At 44.7% G+C, this 25,605-nt stretch overlaps 1 protein-coding gene across 4 annotated transcripts in view; it reads right to left on the bottom strand.

The window, feature by feature from the left end:
- Positions 1-25,605, bottom strand: part of DMXL1 (Dmx like 1) — a 444,894-nt gene that overhangs the window by 135,086 nt on the left and 284,203 nt on the right. For all 4 annotated transcript variants that reach the window (XM_063964182.1, XM_063964179.1, XM_063964181.1 and 1 more), the window contains exons 21-23: positions 7,839-7,936; positions 1,752-1,917; positions 967-1,219 (exon numbers count right to left, since the gene is read on the bottom strand). In XM_063964182.1, coding sequence (XP_063820252.1) covers positions 967-1,219; positions 1,752-1,917; positions 7,839-7,936 — 517 coding nt within the window. The remainder of the gene's footprint in view (positions 1-966; positions 1,220-1,751; positions 1,918-7,838; positions 7,937-25,605) is intronic.

Raw genomic sequence — 25,605 nt, 5'->3', positions numbered from 1 at the left:
ACCAAAGGACCTTTCACATCGCACACGGACCCGTTTCGACACGGCAATATGCCGTGTCGATACCGGGTTTTTAGTGCGATGTGAAAGGGGTATAAGTCTACACAGAATGGCTGCCTCATCTCTGCTGCAGAGGCCAGTAAATAAGCATCGGAAGATGCAGACACTGTCCTTGGCACGCCTTTACAACAAGTATTATACATAACACTTGCATATCTGTATGCGACTCTGAATCTGTATACAGAGTACTACAATGAAGCGGCTGCAGCTTTTTTCCGTGCAAAGTTCTGTATACAGACTCAGTCGCACACATACGTAGCAGAGTTGCATGGGACCTGACTCACACAAGGCATCTTGCGCTGCGTGGCATATTAAGAGTAGATGCAAGAGAACACATCTGTACATCTCTGAATCAGGCACTCCGTTCCAATATAAGCAGCTACGCAGGATATAAAAGACACTGCATCTTCTACAAATGAAAAATGTAGGGTTTACTCATAGTAACCAATCAAAATCTAACTATCATTTACTGTACAAACCTCAACTTCCCAGAGAGTCAATTACCAACCTGTATCTAGTGTAGAACACCTACTATTATACTACAGTCATCCTCATTGTTATGCATATAGCCCTATTCTACAGTTCAACCTACAAGGCTACATACTGTATCTATATCCTCTGGCCACATGCTAATGTTATCTCATTAGTTTGTTTCATACAGATTTAAGCTGTCTTGAGTGCAATGCCACAGAAACACTACAACAAAGTGCTGAAACTAAAACAAGTGGCTTTAGTTTAGTATTCAAAGAGCATCAATATTAAAATGTGGATGACCCTTCCCTTTTTTGTATTGCTGTATGATTTTCAGCCAATAATTGGCTCCATTTAATGTCATTAAGCACTATGGAAACATTAGCAATATATTTAGCTAATAAAAAATAAAAAAATACAATAATGACAAGAATTTACCGTCTTCTCTAACCAGCTGCGTCAGCAGCGTTTCCAGGGCTCGCCTGTAATCCTCCAGAATCCAGTAGGTCATGCTTCGCACAAAAGGGTCTGGGTGCACAGAGGACAGAGTGGGCTCTCTGCCAGGTGACTCTATTCCTAGCACTCTCTTTTGCAAAATAGATTTATAAGATGAAGATTTTTCAAATTCAGATTCATACAGCCTGGATATCACCAGAGCAAGCTGAATGTCATGTAATTTTTCAAGACAAACCTGCAAAGACATATATTAGACATTAGAAACACTTGATTTTGGTACTCACAGTAAAATACCTTCCTCTTAATTCAGCTGGGGGACAAAGCGCACCCTCCATATTGTTTTCTACTTTGATGTTGTTTGTTTGTATTATTCCTAAGGGTTCAGGCCTTTTTTTATATTATTTTCTTGTTGTCTTACTCCATATGGCTTTGATAGAAAATTAAAATGAAGTCCATGTGGAATGAGAAGGTACTATAGAGGGGAGGGGTAGTGTGTGTGTGTGTGTGGGGGGGGGGGGGGGGGGGGGCGCAGAGCCTAAAACCTGTTTTTTTAGTGAATTATCTCCTGAGTGGACCCACACTATCCTATGTCATTGCAGTGTCCCCAAACATGGATGAAAAAGGAATGCAAATCAACATTTTCCATGTTCATGCAACATTCATATTTTAAATGTAAACTTCCTAAATCAATTATTTTATTCATAAAAGCCTGGATCGTAAAGTATGAATGTACTCCTTATTGCATGTAAGTCATAAGTTTTTCAAACCTCCACAGCATCCTTAAGGGATCCAGCTAGGAGAAAGAAAGCGGCAGAGTGCTCAAAGCGCTGTTTGCCGAGCAGGGAGAACGCATTCTTCAGAGCCGCTTTCCTCCATCTCTCTTCACTGAAGTTGTGCCCAAAAAACTGAGTCATTTTTGCTTCTTTCTGAGACCTAGAACATTAAACAGAATAAAGAAGTATAGACACCTGTGATTACCATTCATCCCAAAATGCAGAACACACAAAACATAAATTACATTAAATGCCAAAGATATGTGCTAAATATTTTAACCCAAGCATCTGGATCATTTACATAAATTTACAGTAAGCAAATGTACTACTTGGCTGAGCCAGAGGAAGCATAGAACTATACCACAAAGCTACCAATTATTCTTGTCTAAGGCACATACATGACAAGGCTGGAGTAATTTACTGTAGAGGGAAATATTTAAATGCAACAGATTCAGCAAAATCGCACCATACATCAAATAAATGCTGTAAGCCAAATTCTAACGATACTATTATAAATGTCAGTTTAACATTGTTTTAAGAACAAGAAAATTATATTTTCACAACAGTTTTTAACTTTATGAAATAACTAAGCATTTAGCATTTTTTTTTGTTCACACTACCTACATCCTTTCAAATAACTAATACCAGACAAAATCTAGATTGAAAAGCACATTTCTGACCAGAAAGATTAGTATGACTGTTTGAAATACAAAGTTTAGTATATTTAAAAAATAAAAATAAAAATTCATATACCGGCACTGCATTAAACACGTTTTGGGCACACAAATAATAGTTACGGTAGACTTACCGTTGGTAACTATATTTATATAACTCCACAGTATCCACAGGATAAACATTGGGATATGAGGTAGCGACAGCGGATTGGCACTAACGATCAAAGCTTTCGGCCCACCAGAATGCAAAGGGCCAGTCCCCTATATCCCCTCCTGGCTCAGGCAATTCAGATGTTTTCCAAAGCTCAACGCAGCAGCATCATAGAGAGCCCTAATCAGGCCAGAACAACACACATGCACACCCTTCCGTACAAGAAAGAAGAGGTTAGTAGGTGAAAGGATCCTCAAATCAGGTGCGTCAGGGTGGGATCCCTGTGGATACTGTAGAAATAGAGATTATCAACGGTAAGTCTACCATAACGAATATTTTTCCTGCAGGGACCACAGGATATCCATTGGGATGTCCCAAAGCAAATTTAGTGGTGGGGACGCTTCTGATTGGACTGGGAGAATCCTTCGCCAGAATTCAGCATCCTGAGAGGCATAATGTCTAATGAATGTGTTAATGGAAGATCTAATGTCTAATGATTGTGTTAATGGAAGATCATGTGGCTGCCTTACATATCTGTTCAGCTGTAGCACCACGTTGTGCTACCCATGACGGTCCTACCTTACGAGTAGAGTGAGCAGAGACATTATCCAGAACCGGGAGAACAGCTTGAGAATATGCTTCTGAAATCGTCAACCGAAGCCACCTTGCCAGTGTCTGCTTGTCAGCAGGTCATCCTCTCTTGTGAAATCTGTAGAGAATGATGGCACTGGTACGAGCACGTAGATCCTTAAGGCACAGACTACGTCCAATGATACATCTCCCGGAGAAAGGTCTGGCCCTTGGAAGGCCGGGACTACAATTTCTTCGTTAAAATGGAATTTAGACACCATTTTAGGAAGATAACCAGATTTGGTTCTAAGAACCTCTCTATCTGTATGAAAAATCAGAAAAGGAGGGCGACATAATAATGCCCCTAAATCTGAAACTCTTCTAGCTGAAGCAATAGCCAGTAGAAAGAGAGCTTTAGCTGTCAACCATTTTAGGTCCACTTGCTTTAGTGGTTCAAATGGAGTAACTTGAAGCGCCTTTAGGACTAAATTTAAATACCTAGGCACTGCAGGAGTAACAAAGGGACGTTGGATGTGAAGCATTCCCTGGAAGAACGTACGAACATCCTGTAGGTTAGCAATTTTCTTTTGGAAACATACAGTCAATGCCGACACCTGCACTCTCAAGGAAGCCACCGGTAGAGACCTTTGCCCATTCCTGCCTGAAGGAATGCTAGGACTCTGAAAAGTCTATAAGACCAACTCACTGACAGGGCATCCACAAAGGTCGCTTTGGGATCATTTCTTCTTGACCCGTATGCGGGAACTTTGTTGTTCTAATGGGACGCCATGAGACATATCTCCGGTAACGCCCACTTGTCTACTAGAGTCTGGAAGACCTCGGCTGTAAAGCCCATTCATTTGCATGAATGGCATGTCAACTGAGAAAATCTGCTTCCCAGTTTAGGACTCCCGGAATAAACACTGCGGACAAGGCTAGATGATGAAGTTCTGCCCACCTTAACGCGCGGCTTAACTACTTCATTGCTTTTTGGCTGAGAGTTCCTCCTTGATGATTGAGGTACGCTACTGCTGTTGCATTGTCCGAGCGTATTTGAACTGGTTTCGCCTGAAGAATGTCCTTTGCCTGAACGAGTGCCATATAAATGGCCCGAAGTTCCAATATATTAATTGGCAGACAACTTTCTTCCTTGGAAGCAACTTCTTCCTGAAAATGCTCCCCAGCCCTGAAGACTGGCATCTGTTGTCAGAATTTCCCAATCTGATATCCAAAAGGATCTCCCTTTGTCCAGATGGGATGTCTGTAGCCACCAGGCTTATGACCTCCCTACTTCCAGAGGAAGGACCATAGTCTGCGTTTTTATTGTCTGATGAAAATCATTCCATTTGGAAAGGATCAGACGTAGCAGAGGCCTCGAGTGAAATGGAGCATACTCCAGCATGTCGAATGTCGACACCATCAATCCCATCACACGCATTGCTGCGTGAATGGATACCCTTTGACTGTGTAGCAGCTCCTGAATCCTTGACTGAATTTTGGATATTCTGCTCTAAGGAAAAAATTACTCTCTGAAGACCCGAATTCAACACAGCCCATAAGTGAGTCATCCGTTGTGACGGAACAAAGGGCGACTTTGCTCAATTTATGAGCCAACCGTGTCTCTGCAAACAAGCTATTTGCAGATGACGCTAAAGCAATTCCGGAGATTGTGCCAGGATTAATAAGTCATCGAGGTATAGAAAAATCCTTATCCCCTGCTGGCAGAGATAAGCTGCCATTACCACCATAATTTTGGGTGATACTCTGGGAGCTGTGGCCAGTCTAAATGGTAGGGCCTAAAACTGAAAATGTTGCTGGAGGATAGCAAACCTGAGACAGCGCTGATGGGACAGTGCTATAGGAACATATAGGTAAGCATCCTGGATATCCAGGGATACCATAAAATCCTACGGCTCCATGGCCAAAGTAACGGAACATAAAGTTTCCATATGAAACCGAGGCACCCAAATGTACTTGCTCAGCACTTTGAGAATGAGCATGGGCCGGAAAGACCCATTTGGCTTCTGGACTAGAAACAGGTTTGAATAAAAACCTTGTCCTCGTTCCGCAGGAGGAACTGGAATTATCACTCCTGAATGAAGCAGCTTCTGAACTGCCTCTTGCCCCTGGCCTTCGTTTCCACTAAAGATGGGCTGGTACAAAAAAACCTTTGAGGAGGGTGTTTCTTGAAAGCAAACGCATAACCGTGAGATACCGCTTTTTGCACCCAGGCATCTGTGGTAGACTGCTGCTAGAATTGTGCAAAATGAAAAAGTTGGCCTCCCACCCTGGGGTCCCCCAAGTGGAGGCCCACACCATCAGGCTGTAAGGAAATGTCACTTTCTTGGAGTTTGCTTCTGACTCCAAAATACTGTTTAACTATGAAAGATTATCCAATGCATCAGCCCAGCTGCCACTGCTTTTGCCATCCAGGCTGAAGCCATGGCTGGTCTTATGATTGCCCCATACAATGATAAAATGTTTTTTTTAGAAAACCATCTATTTTCCTATCCTTGACATCATTTAATGATGTTGAAGGCACAGGTAATGTAGATTTTCGCACTAATAGAATGATATGCGTATCTACCTTGCGAGCCGCCTCCCTTTTTATTTAAAAAGTCCCCAGCTGGAAGAGGATAATGAGAATTCCATTTATTTGGAATTCTAAATTTCTTACTGGGTGTTACTCAAGCCTCTTGCATAATTTCCATCAGCTGATCTGAAACAGAAAATTCAGTCCTAACTGTTTTGGGACGTTTAAACACAGGTGCCTTAGATTTTAACAAAGGCTCTGCTGCTTCCTATAAGGATAGAATGGCTTTCATAGCACTAATTAGCTCAGGTATGTCAACTGAGCTGAGACCTTCATCCTCATCTCTGTATGCAGACCCAGAGTTCGATGAGTCCTCATCCTCCGACGAGTCCCCCTCTGAAACATGTGTAGACTGTGAAGATGTTGTTTCATGTCTGTGTGATTTACTTTCCATCGGCCTTTCAGACTTTTTTTTGTTGAAAGGCTGCAGATTCCTGTACTGGATGTGATAAACCCCAGGTGGAATGTTGCATGTATGGGTTAATAGGGTAACCTATCCCTGGTATAGGAGCTGGCATTATCCACTCAGCTATACTGGATAATATCTGTGCAAACGTAGCCAATGGGGGTCCCATTTGAAACCTGTGCCTGCCTTAGATTATTCAGGAGGCTTTGGTGAAAACTAAAACAGTTTGCACATAATCCATTTTGAACCAGATCCTGAGAGCTTAACCCAGCTTTGCAAACAAACATGAAATGAGTGTTAGTGCTGTTGTGGAGAGTGTATCCTCCTCACCCTTGCCGCTCTTGGACATGATATTATAAATCACACACCTGTACAGTGTTACTACACAATTTGTGACTGAAATCCCTTTAAAACTTGTTAAAGTGACATACAGTCCGACCACTCCCTGCTTTGCACCAGCATTGAGCAAAAGACTATACAGAAACTGACAGAAAATAGTAAAGTCAGCAATCACACTAGCCATCAGTCACAGGTTATACATTAGTATAATAAGGAATATGAGCACATATTCAACTACAGATACATTTCAAGTATGTAGGAGAAACATATTACTGCATTACCTTATATAGGACTTTAAACATATTCAGTCACACAGTGGAAGAAACAGCAGCAATAGTTTACAGACTCATATGCATCAGGCACGTATCCAACTATTCGTACTATATGGTAGATAGAAACTTAGTGCTGTATCACCCAGCTCAGGAGAGTGGGATACAGGTAGACTTCACCCAGCTTCCAGGATTGATCAAAACGTTAGTGAACGCTGAGTGTATCTAGACACTATTAGTGTACACAACCGCCCCGTGAACCTACAGAGAACACAAACGCACCAGTTATTCAGCCGCCTATGCTGCGACTGGGTCCTTTTATATACACAGCGTCTCAGACAGAAGTCGGAAATCAGTTCATGGCGGGAAACTCAGAGGAAACTGGTCATGAACCGGGGGGAGGGGTGCCCAGGGGAGAGTCTTACTCCCCACTGCTGACATCAACCCTAGGGATCGCGGCCTCATACAACCCCTGGAGCCTATGATCCCTGAGGCCTAGCGCTGGTGCACCCTAGGTGGCAGCCGCGTCGGCGACTGTTCAGTAGTCTCCATCCCGAAACAGTGTGACTGTGTCTCACATTTTCCCTGCTAGGCGGAACAGATGCCTTACATTCTCCCCGTGCTCTGGCCACAGCCTGGTAATGTCTGCTGGACTTGCTAGTACATCCTACACAGACGCCCACCAAATCAGCACTGTACATGTGGGAAAGTGTTGTCGCGACCCGGCGGGGAGTTGTTGGAGCAACTCTTTCTAAGGTGCGTATAAGATGCTTTTTAGAAAGATCGCTCAAAAAAAAAAAAAAAAAAAAAGAGTAAGACTATAAAAATAAAATTATAAAAACTTTATGGCTGGGAGCCCACTGACCATGGTCCGGCTCCTGCCACACCAAACAAAAAACTGAATTGCATGAGACAGGAGGCTGGGATTTAGGGGACTGGCCCGTTGCATTCTGGAAGGCAAAAAGCTTTGATCGTTGGTGTCAATCTGCTGTCACCACCTCATATCTCAATTTTTATCCTGTGGATAACCTGTGGACCCTGCAGGAGAAACAAGTAATTAAACTTGCAATGTTTCTCACCTATATAACCCCCATATCACCGCTTTCTTCTTCATAGCCAGGTAGAATATAGCCGCATCTAAGGGGTCATTGTTACGTTGGAACGCTGCCTTTGCAACCTGAAAACAACAAATGTTTTTCCTTATTGAGTTATGTATTAACTGAATTTCTTGTATGCATGTTTCTCTGCAAATGATTTGTACGGACACAAAAAATAGAATAAAAATAAGAATTTACTCACCGGTAATTCTATTTCTCGTAGTCCGTAGTGGATGCTGGGAACTCCGTAAGGACCATGGGGAATAGACGGGCTCCGCAGGAGACTGGGCACTCTAAAAGAAAGATTAGGTACTATCCGGTGTGCACTGGCTCCTCCCTCTATGCCCCTCCTCCAGACCTCAGTTAAGGAAACTGTGCCCGGAAGAGCTGACACAACAAGGAAAGGATTTGGAATCCAGGGTAAGACTCATACCAGCCACACCAATCACACTGTCCAACTTGTGATAACCATACCCAGTTAACAGTATGAACAACAACTAAGCCTCAGTAACAGATGGCTCATAACAATAACCCTTTAGTTAAGCAATAACTATATACATGTATTGCAGAGAGTCCGCACTTGGGACGGGCGCCCAGCATCCACTACGGACTACGAGAAATAGAATTACCGGTGAGTAAATTCTCATTTTCTCTGACGTCCTAGTGGATGCTGGGAACTCCGTAAGGACCATGGGGATTATACCAAAGCTCCCAAACGGGCGGGAGAGTGCGGATGACTCTGCAGCACCAAATGAGCAAAGGCAAGGTCCTCCTCAGCCAGAGTATCAAACTTGTAGAACTTAGCAAATGTGTTTGAACCCGACCAAGTAGCAGCTCGGCAAAGCTGTAAAGCCGAGACCCCTCGGGCAGCCGCCCAAGAAGAGCCCACCTTCCTTGTGGAATGGGCTTTTACCGATTTAGGATGCGGTAACCCTGCCGCAGAATGAGCTTGCTGAATCGTGTTACAGATCCAGCGCGCAATAGTTTGCTTTGAAGCCGGAGCACCCAGTTTGTTGGGTGCATGCAGGATAAACAGCGAGTCAGTTTTCCTGACTCCAGCCGTCCTGGCTATATAGATTTTCAAAGCCCGGACTACGTCCAGCAACTTGGAAGCCTCCAAGTCCCGAGTAGCCGCAGGCACCACAATAGGTTAGTTCAAATGAAACGCTGATACCACCTTTGGGAGAAATTGGGGACGAGTCCTCAATTCTGCCCTGTCCATATGGAAGATCAGATACGGGCTTTTACATGACAAGGCCGCCAATTCTGACACACGCCTAGCTGAAGCCAAGGCCAACACCATGACCACCTTCCACGTGAGATACTTTAGCTCCACGGTCTTAAGTGGCTCAAACCAGTGTGATTTCAGGAAATCCAACAACACGTTAAGATCCCAAGGTGCCACTGGAGGCACAAAAGGGGGCTGAATATGCAGCACTCCCTTAACAAACGTCTGAACTTCAGGCAGTGAAGCCAGTTCTTTTTGAAAGAAAATGGATAGGGCCGAAATCTGGACCTTTATGGATCCTAATTTTAGGCCCATAGTCACTCCTGACTGTAGGAAGTGCAGGAATCGACCCAGCTGGAATTCCTCTGTAGGGGCCTTCCTGGCCTCACACCAAGCAACATATTTTCGCCATATACGGTGATAATGTTTTGCTGTCACGTCTTTCCTAGCCTTTATCAGCGTAGGAATAACTTCATCCAGAATGCCCTTTTCCGCTAGGATCCGGCGTTCAACCGCCATGCCGTCAAACGCAGCCACGGTAAGTCTTGGAACAGACAGGGCCCCTGCTGTAACAGGTCCTGTCTGAGAGGCAGAGGCCATGGGTCCTCTGAGATAATTTCTTGTAGTTCTGGGTACCAAGTTCTTCTTGGCCAATCCGGAACGATGAGTATAGTTCTTACTCCTCTCTTTCTTACTATCCTCAGTACCTTGGGTATGAGAGGAAGAGGAGGGAACACATAAACCGACTGGTACACCCACGGTGTCACTAGTGCGTCCACAGCTATCGCCTGAGCGTCCCGTGACCTGGCGCAATATTTTTTTAGCTTTTTGTTGAGGCGGGACGCCATCATGTCCACCTGTGGCAGTTCCCAACGGTTTACAATCTGTGTGAAGACTTCTTGATGAAGTCCCCACTCTCCCGGGTGGAGGTCGTGCCTGCTGAGGAAGTCTGCTTCCCAGTTGTCCACTCCCGGAATGAACACTGCTGACAGTGCTAGCACGTGATTCTGCGCCCATCGAAGAATCCTTGTGGCTTCTGCCATTGCCATCCTGCTTCTTGTGCTGCCCTGGCGGTTTACATGGGCGACGGCCGTGATGTTGTCTGACTGAATCAGTACAGATTGGTTTTAAAGCAGGGGCTCTGCTTGACTCAGGGCGTTGTCGATGGCCCTTAGTTCCAATATATATATGTGTAGAGAAGTCTCCAGACTTGACCACTGTCCTTGGAAGTTTCTTCCCTGAATGACTGCCCCCCATCCTCGGAGGCTTGCATCCGTGGTCACCAGGATCCAGTCCTGTATGCCGAACCTGCGTCCCTCGAGAAGATGAGCACTCTGCAGCCACCACAGCAGAGACACCCTGGCCCTTGGGGACAGGGTGATCAACCGATGCATCTGAAGATGCGATCCGGACCATTTGTCCAACAGATCCCACTGAAAGATCCTTGGATGGAACCTGCCGAAGGGAATTGCTTCGTAAGAAGCCACCATCTTTCCCAGGACTCGCGTGCAGTGATGCACCGACACCTGTTTTGGTTTCAGGAGGTCCCTGACCAGAGATGACAATTCCTGGGCCTTCTCCTCCGGGAGAAACACCTTCTTCTGTTCTGTGTCCAGAATCATTCCCAGGAAAAGCAGACGCGTCGTAGGGATCAGCTGCGACTTTGGGATATTCAGAATCCAGCCGTGCTGTTGCAACACTTCCTGAGAGAGTGCTACGCTGACCAACAACTGCTCTTTGGACCTCGCCTTTATGAGGAGATCGTCCAAGTACGGGATAATTATAACTCCCTTTCTTCGAAGGAGTATCATCATTTCGGCCATTACCTTGGTAAATATTCTCGGAGCCATGGAGAGACCAAATGGCAACGTCTGGAATTGGTAATGACAGTTCTGTACCACAAACCTGAGGTACTCCTGGTGAGGTGGGAAAATGGGGACATGCAAGTAAGCATCCTTGATGTCCAGCGACACCATAAAATCCCCCTCTTCCAGGCTTGCAATAACCGCCCTGAGCGATTCCATTTTGAACTTGAACTTCTTTATATAAGTATTCAAGGATTTTAAATTCAGGATGGGTCTCACCGAACCGTCCGGTTTCGGTACCACAAACATTGTGGAATAGTAACCCCTGCCCTGTTGAAGGAGGGAGACCTTGATTATCACCTGCTTGAGGTACAGCTTGTGAATTGCCGCCAGTACTACCTCCCTTTCCCTGGGAGCAGCTGGCAAGGCTGATTTGAGGTAACGGCGAGGGGGAGTCGCCTCGAACTCCAGCTTGTATCCCTGAGATACAATTTGTACAGCCCATAGATCGACTTGTGAGCGAACCCACTGGGTGCTGAAGTTTCGGAGACGCGCCCCCACCGCACCTGGCTCCGCCTGTGGAGCCCCAACGTCATGCGGTGGACTTAGTGGAAGCAGGGGAGGATTTTTGTTCCTGGGAACTGGCTGCCTGGTGCAGCTTCTTTCCTCTACCCTTGCCTCTGGCCAGAAAGGATGCTCCTCTGACCCGCTTGCCTTTCTGAGGCCGAAAGGACTGCATTTGATAATACGGTGCTTTCTTAGGCTGTGAAGGAACCTGAGGCAAAAAAGTCGACTTCCCAGCAGTTGCTGTGGATACGAGGTCCGAGAGACCGTCCCCAAATAGTTCCTCACCCTTATAAGGCAAAACCTCCATGTGTTTTTTAGAATCAGCATCACCTGTCCACTGCCGAGTCCATAATACTCTCCTGGCAGAAATGGACATTGCATTAATTCTAGATGCCAGCAGGCAAATGTCCCTCTGTGCATCCCGCATATATAAGACGACGTCTTTTATATGTTCGATGGTTAGCAAAATAGTATCCCTGTCGAGGGAATCAATGTTGTCTGACAGGGTATCAGTCCATGCTGCTGCAGCACTACACATCCAGGCTGAAGCAATAGCAGGTCTCAGTAGAGTACCAGAGTGTGTATACACAGACTTCAGGATAGCTTCCTGCTTTCTATCCGCAGGATCCTTTAGGGCGGCCCTATCCTGAGACGGCAGTGCCACCCTTTTAGATAAGCGTGTTAGCGCCTTGTCCACCCTAGGGGATGTCTCCCAACGTAACCTATCCGTTGGCGGGAAAGGGTACGCCATCAGTAACCTCTTAGAAATCACTAGTTTCTTATCAGGGGAACTCCACGCTTCTTCACACAAATCATTTAATTCATCAGATGAGGGAAAAGTCACTGGCTGCTATTTCTCCCCAAACATAATACCCCTTTTGGTGGTAACCGGGTTAATATCAGAAATGTGCAATACATCTTTCATTGCAGTAATCATGCATCGGATGGCTTTTGTAGACTGTACATTTGTCTCATCCTCATCTACACTGGAGTCAGACTCCGTGTCGACATCTGTGTCTACCATCAGAGCTAGCGGGCGTTTATGAGCCCCTGACGGCTTCTGAGTCGCCTGGGCAGGCGCGGGCTGAGACCCCGGCTGTCCCAAGGCTGCTGCGTCATCAAACCTTTTATGTAAGGAGTTGACACTGTCGGTTAAGACCTTCCACATATCCATCCAATCAGGTGTCGGCCCCGTCGGGGGCGACACCACATGTATCTGCCCCTGCTCCGCCTCCACGTAACCCTCCTCATCAAACATGTCGACACAGCCGTACCGACACACCGCACACACACAGGGAATGCTCAGACTGAGGACAGGACCCCACAAAGTCCTTTGGGGAGACAGAGTGAGAGTATGCCAGCACACACCACAGCGCTATATAACACAGGGATTTACACTGCTAATAAGTGATTTTCCCAATAGCTGCTTGTTTGTATCGATTTGCGCCTAAATTTATGTGCCCCCCCTCTCTTTTTAACCCGTCTTGTACCTGGATACTGCAGGGGAGAGCCTGGGGAGCGTGCTTCCAGCGGAGCTGTGAAGGGAAAATGGCGCTGGTGTGCTGAGGAAGAAGGCCCCTCAGCGGCGGGCTTCTGTCCCGCGTTTTGTGTGACTTAATGGCGGGGGTTTTCACACATATACAGTGCTAGACTGTATTATGTGTGTAATTTGTGCCAAAAGGTATTATAATTGCTGCCCAGGGCGCCCCCGCCCAGCACCCACCAGTGACCGGAGTGTGTGGTGACAATGCTAAATTCCTTTGTCGTATAAACAACCCTTTATGAAGCTAAGAACACTGTACGCTGTTTACTTAAGAAGTACCGTAATGGTACGCTGTTGGCGTAACGATCGCTCGGCCGTAGGCGAGACGCTCAAGCGTCACGTTCGCTCGCGGCCCAGCGATCACAGGACACGTTATTGGTTATGTCTAGGGTAATGATTCGCTATGGCGTAGCTTACGCTCGAGACCACGAGGAGGTCACCAGCGATGCAGACGCTCACAACACTATACCTTTATGTTAAAACCTTATACCAATGAAATACACTGAATACCTTTAATGTGAGTACAGGGTGTAAGTGCAACCTTGTGTAACCTGACTAACTACAAAGCTGCTTGAGCATCACCGACGCTCAAGTGAACACTTAACACTATAGAAAATACACAGATACTGGTTTAGGTTCCAAAGCCTATTAACTGTATTATATCTAATATACTTGTAAAAGGGGATAACAGTACAAATGATACACTACAATATAACAAGGACTTCCTAACCACAGAACTAAACAATAAATACAAAAAGACAATACTACACTGACCTAAATGCAATACAGTACAATACTATAATACTATGAGAGATATAAGAGAAAAGAGGAGAGAGAGAGATAGAGAGAGAGAGAGAAATTGGCTCACAGAAAGACAATGATTACGGAGAGAAACTTACTCACAAAGGGTATGATCGCCTGCGCCTCGATATCCAGCTCCCGGCTATCAGCAGATAACCGTTGATGAGAGTGAGTGAAGTTGGATATGGTCGGCCTGCCTATTTATGCCCCACACACAATGCAATCTCATAGTCCCTACAATCCCATTGTTCATTGGCCGAAGGAATTCGGCCCTGCATCATAACAAAAGGTCATAAGTTGACTCATATCAGTGGCCCTGGTTATGCAAAACAATGGGTGATGACTAACACATTCCTGTCTTCTGGAGAGCGATTGTTTGGCGAATACAAAACAGAATCCTGTCTGGGTTTTGTTCTATATTCATGATGTCCACTTTCAGTTGAGACAATGACATCTCAGCCCTCATTCTCCTGTATACAAATCCAGCCCCATTTGTAAACACAGGTGTTGGCCCTCCTTATTGAGTCTCAAAAGCTCAGTGTAATTAAAGGCTATTGTACTCCGTCTGCGGGAAAGATACTGATTTGGAGTACAATTGATCTTCAATTACTATTCCTGTGTTTACCTTATGCATGTGTAGATATGAGGCCCTCTTAACATGCAAACTATTGTTTGGGGGATCTCTGAGGTCAAAGAGACATTTGAGACCCACTGATGCCTGTCTCCAACTGTTCAGATGCATGACTAAGTAAGAACAAATAATAATAAATAAATGGACATAACTTCTTATGTCCATAACTATTCGCACGAGCGATTAATACGCTCCAAACCAACACCGGAATATTGCTAATTAAATACTCTTCCGATGGGTACCAAACACTGCTGTATGATTCCTGTTAGACCCTTCGTACGATGCAAAGAGGGATTCCTCAGCTCAGGGACATTCTATTTTAACCAAACTTTCAGAATCTATCAAAGGGACCATGATCTATAAACTACATTAATTGTGAACAGTTGTAACGAATGGGTCGCACGCTACGACTACGTAAACTCTACCGTAAATACGCATACCGCGCCTGCGAGTGCACGCTATTGCGGGTATGCGCCTCCACGGGAGAGCGCACGCATGCGCAGCACGGACCAGTGTGCGGTGCAAATATGGCAACGTGCATAGAGACATTTTTCTGACTTTGACAGTCCACCCTTTGGCAGTCAATAATAACTGCCACCTTCTAAAATATTTAAGGAGAAAAATGTAAGTCAGGGGTTAATTGATTTCCATGGTTGGGTAGGGGAGAAGAGTGGAGTAGGTGTGAAGAGGGTATGACCTAGTGAGAAAGCAGAAGCATGTGTGTATGAGTCCATGTTTGGAGGGTCATGTATCATCGTGCCGTACGTGTGGTAAATCAAGCTTCGAGGTATTGCGAAGTATACATTTGAATTCCTTCTTATCCTGTGGTACAGGTCTGTGGATGGGCTGTCAAACTCTACCGAGCTCATTTCGGCTGTGGTTGTAACAAAATGGGGATGCACATTTTAGTTGATGATACATGAATGGGGGAGGTATGTGGTTGCTGATATCTGTGCCTGTATTCCCTATCGTCTATGTGTGTCGTTACCTGAGGGTTGTAGAGATGAAGATAAAGAACACTTACGAAAAATGCAATGATATTCTATGTCAGGGAAATGTACATCTGTTGTTGAAGTTGTGTTCGGTATCTGTTGAGAGTCGTCTTCTTTGCGCTGTATTGCTCCTTGGGCATGAGCAAATAGCTTTGTCTGAGCCATCAGATTTACAAAAATGTTGGGCTAGCGTGAGTTTAAAAATACTAGGGAAACTGGGGATCCATGGCAAAGTTCATCAAGTGTCCATATTTAAAGTTGTCAAATCTTCTTCTTTGGTGCTTGTCTGTTGTCTGTATAGCGTCTCGTCAACTTCCTCGTCCAAGGGGGTCTTTGTATCTTGGAGAAAAGCAGAAAAACAGGTGAAAGAAACGGACCGTATAATCGCATTTTCATCACATTCTGGTTTCTATCATTGGGTCATAAATCAAATCCAGGTTAATTACGGTTTCCTCACTCCTCAAGCTCATCACTTTTGTACTTTGTTTGCACCTCATTAAAGCCTGCCCGCATCTAAATATCAATCCAATCGATATAACGACACCCAAGATACATAGTAGAAACTTTCCAACATCCATTATGACTCCTTGAGCCCAGTCTCCTAAACCGGAGAACCAATTTCGCGGGTTCAACCATGACACCCAACTAGTCAGCTCATTACCTACAGCAGCAAGGGTGAGATTGTGTTTTCGACGAAATTCCCACTTCAATTGGAGAATATCATCCATCTTTTGGTCTATGACCTCTACCGGATCCTCGGTGCTATTTGTGATGTACGTGCAACACTTTATGCCGTACTGTGTTGCCAATGTAACACAATATCCGCCTGTTACTGCTGTAAGATAATTAAGAACCATCCTATGCTGAACTAGTTCTGTTTTATAAGCTTGAAGTTCTCTTCCAGTGTATCTAAACGTGTCATCATACATTTCAGTGATATTATCTAACAAATTGGCGAGTGCGGAAATGTATCTATAATTCATCACTCCCCGAGCGGTACGAGTGAAATCTAACGCTACCAGAACCTGAATCCCGGTGGATTCATGGATAAGATCAGAGGCCGGATGCTCTAACCTTTCTGACAGTTGTCTTTTAACTCGGTGCTCGTAATGAGTGTGAGTATAAGGAGCTTGGGCACCACGGTGTATGTCCTTCATTTTGTCATGTGTAACAGTCATCACTTCAGGCAATACTTTTCCAATATAACACAATCCTTCAGAGTTTGGGGCAAGCCACTTGTACGCCTTTCTCCCACATATGAAATATGCGTCATCGGGGAGAACATAGGGGACGGAGAAGGACATGACCATGTTACAAACCTTCCAGGTGAAATCTCCTGACCCTAATTCTTCCATCTGCTTAATGCACGTATCAGTTTGTATGATATGTGCACAGTATCCTGGTGATACCTCTCCAACTCTAGTAATCCTATTTCCTAAGGTATATCGATACCGGAGAGATTTTCCTCTACTGGCTATGTGGCGTACCAGCTCTGTATCTGTAGGCATTCTATCTGCTCTGTGTGAAAAGGTCATGGTAAGGTTGCTCCATGACACTTCCCAATTTCCCGGCTTACGGGGATTGGAGATATTAAAACATATGAGGGACCTATCCACATGGTATTGGTGGAGCTTCAAACTAGGAGGGCTGGAGATGTTAAACCTCCGGTCCACCGGTCTCCCACCACTTAGCTCAAGTACCTCCCCTAACGTTAAGGAAATGGTACTAGCCCTGATTTGCTATGCCCTTGAGGTACTTGAGAACATACCCAAAAATCTGTCTCATTTAACACGCTACCCACTAAGGAGTGATAGTCACTCAATGGATGCCGGTCCCTATGGTTATTAAAACTGGATTGGCATTATTGTTACCGAGCCTACTGATACAGTTTTCTTTTTTGAGCTCACAATCCTTCAAAGAAAATGTTTACAGATAACATGGTTGTTAGATCGTGCCCGGTACTCGCCTTTGCTTGGTGATTGGGTTGCTATTGGAAATTTACACCTCCGTCTCAGTCATTAGAGCCTTTCTGGATCCTTTCTCGACCTCACTGGTACTCTCACCGAAACAGACTGCTCTGGTCAACATCATGGTTAACGGGAAAATCCATATCGCAGTCTCTTGGGGCAAGTCCATCTTACAGGAGGAGAAAAGACGAAATTTGTAAAGGGGGTATAAGAAAACAGTTTGAGGGGGGGGGGGAGAACTCGTTACGATAATAAGTTCTCTCGTCTTGTTGTTCTTCTTGTTCTGCTGTCCTCTCAAAGGTGCTGTCTCTCAGTCTTCAAAAACGATCATTCTGGTGATGCAATATTCCTTCCTAACCGACGATCTTTCTGTAAGGAGCAAAAATCTGGCATTACCATTGGTCCAACTGAGGGGTGACATACCATCTTTAAACCATGGAAACATGAGTGAGAAGAGAGAGAAAATAAAAAAAACAAAAGAGATAGAGAACAATTCATGTGCATATATACATTACATAACTCGACAATAACCATCAATAAGAAAAGAGAAACAAAGCATTTTTAAACATTGTAAGAAAACATTGTTAGCATTAGAAAAACATTGTCAGACTTATTAGGCTGTCATATCTATGTGTCTAATGGTCTCCCTGAGCAGTCCCTTCCCACCAGCACCTGCATTACTCCACTGTCTGTATCTGGCCAGAAATACATTGTGGCGGAGGTCATGCTGGGGTTTGGTAGACTTCTGCAAGGACCAAGTGGATATGCAATGTGTGAATTCTTACCACTACTAGTCAGAGATGGGGATAGAGAGAGGGAGAGAAAAACATTTTTTCACAAATACATTTACAACTTTTCACCTGGTCATTCCTGTGTCTTTAGTGAATGACCTCCCACTTCATTAACCGTTACTTCAGGCTTGCCTCCATTCCTAATAATCACCTTTCCTGCCTATGTGATCCTTGATTATAATGGTGTGTATTGTAATTTTGCTCATTTCTTGGTCTAGGGGGTCTAACTTTATGTGGGTTATTACAGTTGCTAGCACAATGCCCTTCTCTCCTACACTGATAACAAATCCTGGGCTTCCTCCACGTGTCCATGACCTGAGGTTTTGGTTGATTTGATGCCTCCTCAAACGCTCGGATGCTCATCATCATCAATCGTTTCCCCTGTACTTCCCTGATTCCTTGGATTTTATGATTATGGTGTTGTCTTTCTCTTGATCTACAATCTCTTGCAATGTGTCCCTTTTTATGACAATTGTAACAGATTTCCATATCTGGATTTCTCGCAGGGGTGTGTGGCTTTTGTTGGGGTGGTCTTGTGGTTTGGGCCTGTATATTTGCTGCCATTAACTTATCTCTTAGTGACTCTCTGTACCTGGTGATATTCTGGTCATGATTAATGACGGCCTCTCTTAGTGCGGCCACCGAGATCTCTCTCCAGTTTGGGTTGGTGGTCTGTACCCTTGTTTTTAATTCATCCTTTAAACCATTCATTAATACCTTAACCGCTATTCCTTTATGTTGTGCATTTGTCTTGATGTCTGCGATCCCAGTGTTTCTAGCCATTATTTGCAGTGCTCGATTGAAATAATTAGAAACATTTTCCTTTTCGTTTTGCCTTATGGAGAAAATTTCATTCCACTTGACAGTGGTTGGGAAATATATTCCTAACTGTCGGTTAATTTGCCTAATACATTCCTGATTGTGTTCCTCCATACAGGGTACCTCCGTGTTTAATTTACAATCAGCAATGAATTTTTCAGGGTCAACACTGGAGGGCAAACATGCCCTCAGCACTGTCCGCCACTCTTTGTTGGTGGGTTCTGTGGCGTTTCCTAGTTCTTTAATAAACCTTTGACATTTGGCTAGATTTTTCCTCGGATCAGGAAATTCAGACATAATTGATCTCAATTCGGTCCGGGACAAGAGACAGCGCATTGCACTGTCCTTGACGGGAATGATTCCCTGATCGTCAGTCTTCCCATTGGGGACTGAGATCACCCTGGCCAGATCGAGCTCAGTTACATCATCTTGTGTTGGTCTTACAATATGGGGTACATCTGTTTGTGCGTGATATGAAACATTGTACGTACCTGTGGACACGACCTCACCTGACCCTCCGTTAGGGGGTTCGATTATTGCCTTTACCAATTTTGTCGCGTCCACCTGGATGGCTTTTGTGATGGTTGCTGGAAGAGGTGCTGACATCGTTCTGGGCTCACTTTCTTGTTTGTATTCCTGAGGGAGGTTTGACATGGGGTGCAGCTTGCACAGGTTAATAGTTGTACATTCAACAGTATTACAATAATCATTGTTACATTTATTACACTTATTCTTATAATCTATATTACAGTTGCTAAGAGCGTTTTTATTGTTCACCCTTGTGTCTTTCTCTCCGCAATCAACCCCTCTCCTGATGCCACTGTCTCTCCTCTCAAGATAAGAGTCAGAAAAGTCAATAGACTCTTTTTGTAATTCACTTTCCTGTTGCCATAACTGTAAATATTCATAATGTTTATTTTGTCTCTTCGTTGGTTCAATGAGACTTATCCTCCTCCTTAAATTTTGTAACACTACTGGACTGAAGCTACCTATTCTTGGGAATTTGTCCCTGTCTTGTACAGTCATTCTCTCCCATTCATCACATAAAATTTCTGTGTGACTTCCGTATTTTTCACACATGATGTACCTTGCCGACCCAATTGATCGGTTCTCTGAATCAACCCGAACCGAGGTTGATCGCCCCCTACCTGAACAACTGGCCCCCATAATCTGCAGGCGTTGCTTATTCCTCCTTGAATATCAAGGCTTTCAGCGAACCCTTACAAACAAACCAAGAAGTCCTGGGCAGGCCGGCGGTGGCGGTTTACCAAGTACCCCACTTACTTCTCGCCCACGTTGGCCTGTGCTGCAATCACTGTATCCAGAGCTGCGGTACCCAACCCAGGGCCCCTGTGAACCTTTATTTACTGGGGCGCGTTCCCCAGCAAGTATCGGTTGTTGGATAGTTCCTGAGTGACCAGCGAACTTCCCTTCCAAAAATAAAAAATTACACAAATCACGTCAGAATGTACAAATAGCGTTTGTGACCACTTTACTCTAATGGTATTAGGTCAGATTACTAACTACTGCACACAATTACGTGTGGTCCAATCGTTCAGTACACAAGCACTACTTGTTATGTACTGAGAGATCAATGGAATCGATGTTTCCGGCCGCGATTCCTTCAGCAAGAGCTTATGGCCTATATGGGTTCTGCACCAACACCCCAGGCGTTGTGCCACTGGACTTTTATAGCGGACCTCTTTGTCTATTTTACCTGTTACCTTATGACCTCCTGGTCTGTTACCTTATGACCTCCTGGTCTGTTACCTTATGGTCCGCTATACTCTAATGCTCAAATATTATTTAACCAGGGATGCCTCCCTAGCCACCGTATATGTCACTTACACGTATGTCCCTTGACGAGTACCCGGCTTTCCTTTTGGTTCCACCTTACAGTTATATAAACTTTTGTATACAAAACACACTCACTCAACACATGTACACTTTTGTTTCTATATCTATTTCTGCGCAGAAATTTGTCTTTAGCCCAACAGTGTTACCAATTACGAGCAGGATCTGTTAAACTAAATTTCAGATTCTCCAAAAATGACTTGCGTTATTTTCCGCGTCGCGTTATCTACCGCTGTGCGTTACTTGTCGCCTTTGCGTTACTTCACTTTATCACAACTTGAGCTACGTGGGCGTAACCGGACGCTACGTTGCGTCTGCCTTTGGATTGCGTACGCTAGTCTTTGTTAGCGACACGTGTACGCAATGCAAAGATCCACCGTAACACAATATATTTTTATCAATGTAAATGATCCCTGATCATCTACCGCAATCCACACTGACTGCCTTGTATCTCAGACAAACCGTGTGTTTGTTCTATACTTTAACTATTACCTCTACTATGAAATAACAGCAAATCTCTTTTTAGCACTTTCTATCAACTATAAAATTGGCAAACAGGAATAGTGATATACGAAAATGAAACAGAAATGCAGATATATGCGTGCGTACGCAAGACAAAAGAAAAATAAACAGTTTTAAAAAGACACAAGCGTTTTGTTCTTACTTCCGGTTACCGGGTTCCTTCAGCACTCTTTATCTAAGCGAAGCAGACGCTTATCTCGCCAGCACTATGAGACAATCTCCCACCCTTTGCTGGGGGATAATGTCTGCTGATCTACCTAGTGCAGATGTGAGAAGTATAGGACGAGTTCCCAATTGACAATGCTAAATTCCTTTGTCGTATAAACAACCCTTTATGAAGCTAAGAACACTGTACGCTGTTTACTTAAGAAGTACCGTAATGGTACGCTGTTGGCGTAACGATCGCTCGGCCGTAGGCGAGACGCTCAAGCGTCACGTTCGCTCGCGGCCCAGCGATCACAGGACACGTTATTGGTTATGTCTAGGGTAATGATTCGCTATGGCGTAGCTTACGCTCGAGACCACGAGGAGGTCACCAGCGATGCAGACGCTCACAACACTATACCTTTATGTTAAAACCTTATACCAATGAAATACACTGAATACCTTTAATGTGAGTACAGGGTGTAAGTGCAACCTTGTGTAACCTGACTAACTACAAAGCTGCTTGAGCGTCACCGACGCTCAAGTGAACACTTAACACTATAGAAAATACACAGATACTGGTTTAGGTTCCAAAGCCTATTAACTGTATTATATCTAATATACTTGTAAAAGGGGATAACAGTACAAATGATACACTACAATATAACAAGGACTTCCTAACCACAGAACTAAACAATAAATACAAAAAGACAATACTACACTGACCTAAATGCAATACAGTACAATACTATAATACTATGAGAGATATAAGAGAAAAGAGGAGAGAGAGAGATAGAGAGAGAGAGAGAAATTGGCTCACAGAAAGACAATGATTACGGAGAGAAACTTACTCACAAAGGGTATGATCGCCTGCGCCTCGATATCCAGCTCCCGGCTATCAGCAGATAACCGTTGATGAGAGTGAGTGAAGTTGGATATGGTCGGCCTGCCTATTTATGCCCCACACACAATGCAATCTCATAGTCCCTACAATCCCATTGTTCATTGGCCGAAGGAATTCGGCCCTGCATCATAACAAAAGGTCATAAGTTGACTCATATCAGTGGCCCTGGTTATGCAAAACAATGGGTGATGACTAACACATTCCTGTCTTCTGGAGAGCGATTGTTTGGCGAATACAAAACAGAATCCTGTCTGGGTTTTGTTCTATATTCATGATGTCCACTTTCAGTTGAGACAATGACATCTCAGCCCTCATTCTCCTGTATACAAATCCAGCCCCATTTGTAAACACAGGTGTTGGCCCTCCTTATTGAGTCTCAAAAGCTCAGTGTAATTAAAGGCTATTGTACTCCGTCTGCGGGAAAGATACTGATTTGGAGTACAATTGATCTTCAATTACTATTCCTGTGTTTACCTTATGCATGTGTAGATATGAGGCCCTCTTAACATGCAAACTATTGTTTGGGGGATCTCTGAGGTCAAAGAGACATTTGAGACCCACTGATGCCTGTCTCCAACTGTTCAGATGCATGACTAAGTAAGAACAAATAATAATAAATAAATGGACATAACTTCTTATGTCCATAACTATTCGCACGAGCGATTAATACGCTCCAAACCAACACCGGAATATTGCTAATTAAATACTCTTCCGATGGGTACCAAACACTGCTGTATGATTCCTGTTAGACCCTTCGTACGATGCAAAGAGGGATTCCTCAGCTCAGGGACATTCTATTTTAACCAAACTTTCAGAATCTATCAAAGGGACCATGATCTATAAACTACATTAATTGTGAACAGTTGTAACGAATGGGTCGCACGCTACGACTACGTAAACTCTACCGTAAATACGCATACCGCGCCTGCGAGTGCACGCTATTGCGGGTATGCGCCTCCACGGGAGAGCGCACGCATGCGCAGCACGGACCAGTGTGCGGTGCAAATATGGCAACGTGCATAGAGACATTTTTCTGACTTTGACAGTGGTGTGCTGTGGGAGCAATGGCGCACAGCTGCAGTGCTGTGCGCTACCTTAATGAAGACCGGAGTCTTCTGCCGCCGATTTCATCTGTTCTTCTGTCTTCTGGCTCTGCAAGGGGGACGGCGGCGCGGCTCCGGGAACGGACGATCGAGGTCAGGCCCTGTGTTCGAACCCTCTGGAGCTAATGGTGTCCAGTAGCCTAAGAAGCACAAGCTAGCTGCACGCAGGTAGGTTTGCTTCTCTCCCCTCAGTCCCACGTAGCAGTGAGTCTGTTGCCAGCAGATCTCACTGAAAATAAAAAACCTAACAAATACCGTATTTTTCGGACAATAAGACGCGCCTGACCATAAGACGCACCTGGTTTTTAGAGTAGGAAAACTGGAAAAAAAATAGCCAACACACACACACACACACACACACATACATCAGAGCCAGCATACACATAGACAGACACACACACACACACACACACACACACACACACACACACACACACACACACACACACATATTGTAGACAGTACCAGTGGTTCCCCGTGTCCAGGCTCTCAGCTAACGCTGCTCGCGGTGCACTCCTGAGGAGGGAGGAGGTGTGGGGGAGCGGGGGGAGTGACATGATGCCGGCTTTGCTGCTGGGCTTTGAGATGCGGCACGCTCTGCTGATGACGGCGCAGCAGCAGCATCCAGGACCCACCAGTTCCCCGCGTCCAGGCTCTTAGCTAACGCTGCCTGCAGGGAAACTCCTGAGGAGGGAGGAGGTGTGGGGGAGCGGGGGGAGTCACGTGATGCCGGCTCTACTGTTGGGCTCTGAGATGCGGCGCGCTCTGCTGATGACGGCGCAGCAGCAGCATCCAGGACCCGCCGCTACCCGCAAACTCCATCTGCATCGGCTCTTATTCGCTCCATAAGACGCACATACTTTTCCCCCCACATTTTTGGGGAGAAAAAGTGCGTCTTATGGTCCGAAAAATACGGTACTTTCTTTTCTAGCAAGCTCAGGAGAGCCCACTAGGAGCACCCAGCTCTGGCCGGGCACAGATTCTAACTGAGGTCTGGAGGAGGGGCATAGAGGGAGGAGCCAGTGCACACCAGATAGTACCTAATCTTTCTTTTAGAGTGCCCAGTCTCCTGCGGAGCCTGTCTATTCCCCATGGTCCTTACGGAGTTCCCAGCATCCACTAGGACGTCAGAGAAATAATTGCTACATTAATGAACATAAATTTGATGATAGCCTGTGAAAGTCTTCTTTGGTCTGCTATGATATCTGGCTCATTGGGTAATTAAAATTTTACTTAGAATATTGGCTCCCAAACTGGATGCAGTGGCACGTTGCAGGGTGCCACAGGTTGGCGGTCTAGGATCAAATCAAATTATTTATGGTCAATGTGATAGCCAATCATAAAGTATGTGGACAAAAAGAAGCCCAACCCTGTCCACAAGGATGACAGCACAATTTACTTTATTGAATATTATTTTTCTGCATTTTGGAAAAAAATAAACTTTTGAGTTAGGGGTGCCGTGTAAATAAAAATTCTGATACTATAGGGTGCCTTGATTCAAGAAAGTTTTGGAACCACTGACTTAGACTTGACCCATAGATAATAGAGAGAGGATGATTTTTGTTTTGCTAAATCAAAGTTCATGAAACACTCCGATTGCCTGCACTTCTTATAATTGAATGGTTAACTGTTTAGAGTATGACAAATTACTCCAGTTAAGAATTCTGCTGTATTGTTAGGGTGGTCTGTGTTTTACTCCCTAATGCTTTTCTAACCAAGCATGCGACCCCTGGCATACAGGTGTGTACTCATACACTGTGGCTTTAGTCACACCAAACAGCGATGGAAGCTGCTGGGAGATCCGGCCACACTGGGCATCTTTTTCACATAAACTGTTTGAGATTTATTCGCACAAATAAAACAACTGGAAGCGATAAAACTACTTTGCAAAATTACAGTGATCAATTTGATGTGCGACATTTGTACATCTGTGTGCGATTGAGTCTGAACCTGTATATGAAATACTGCGAAACAGCAGGTGCGGCTTTTCCTCACACCAAGTTCAAGTCCCAGCCTAGCGTCCGTACACTTTCAATGGTGAATAAGATGCTAAATTTTAACAAAAAGACTGTATGCTA

This window comes from Pseudophryne corroboree, chromosome 1 (genome assembly GCF_028390025.1).
Source record: "Pseudophryne corroboree isolate aPseCor3 chromosome 1, aPseCor3.hap2, whole genome shotgun sequence".
NCBI classification, from domain to species: domain Eukaryota; kingdom Metazoa; phylum Chordata; class Amphibia; order Anura; family Myobatrachidae; genus Pseudophryne; species Pseudophryne corroboree.
Note: the sequence above shows the minus strand (reverse complement) of the source record. Positions and strands in the feature narration are given on the sequence as shown.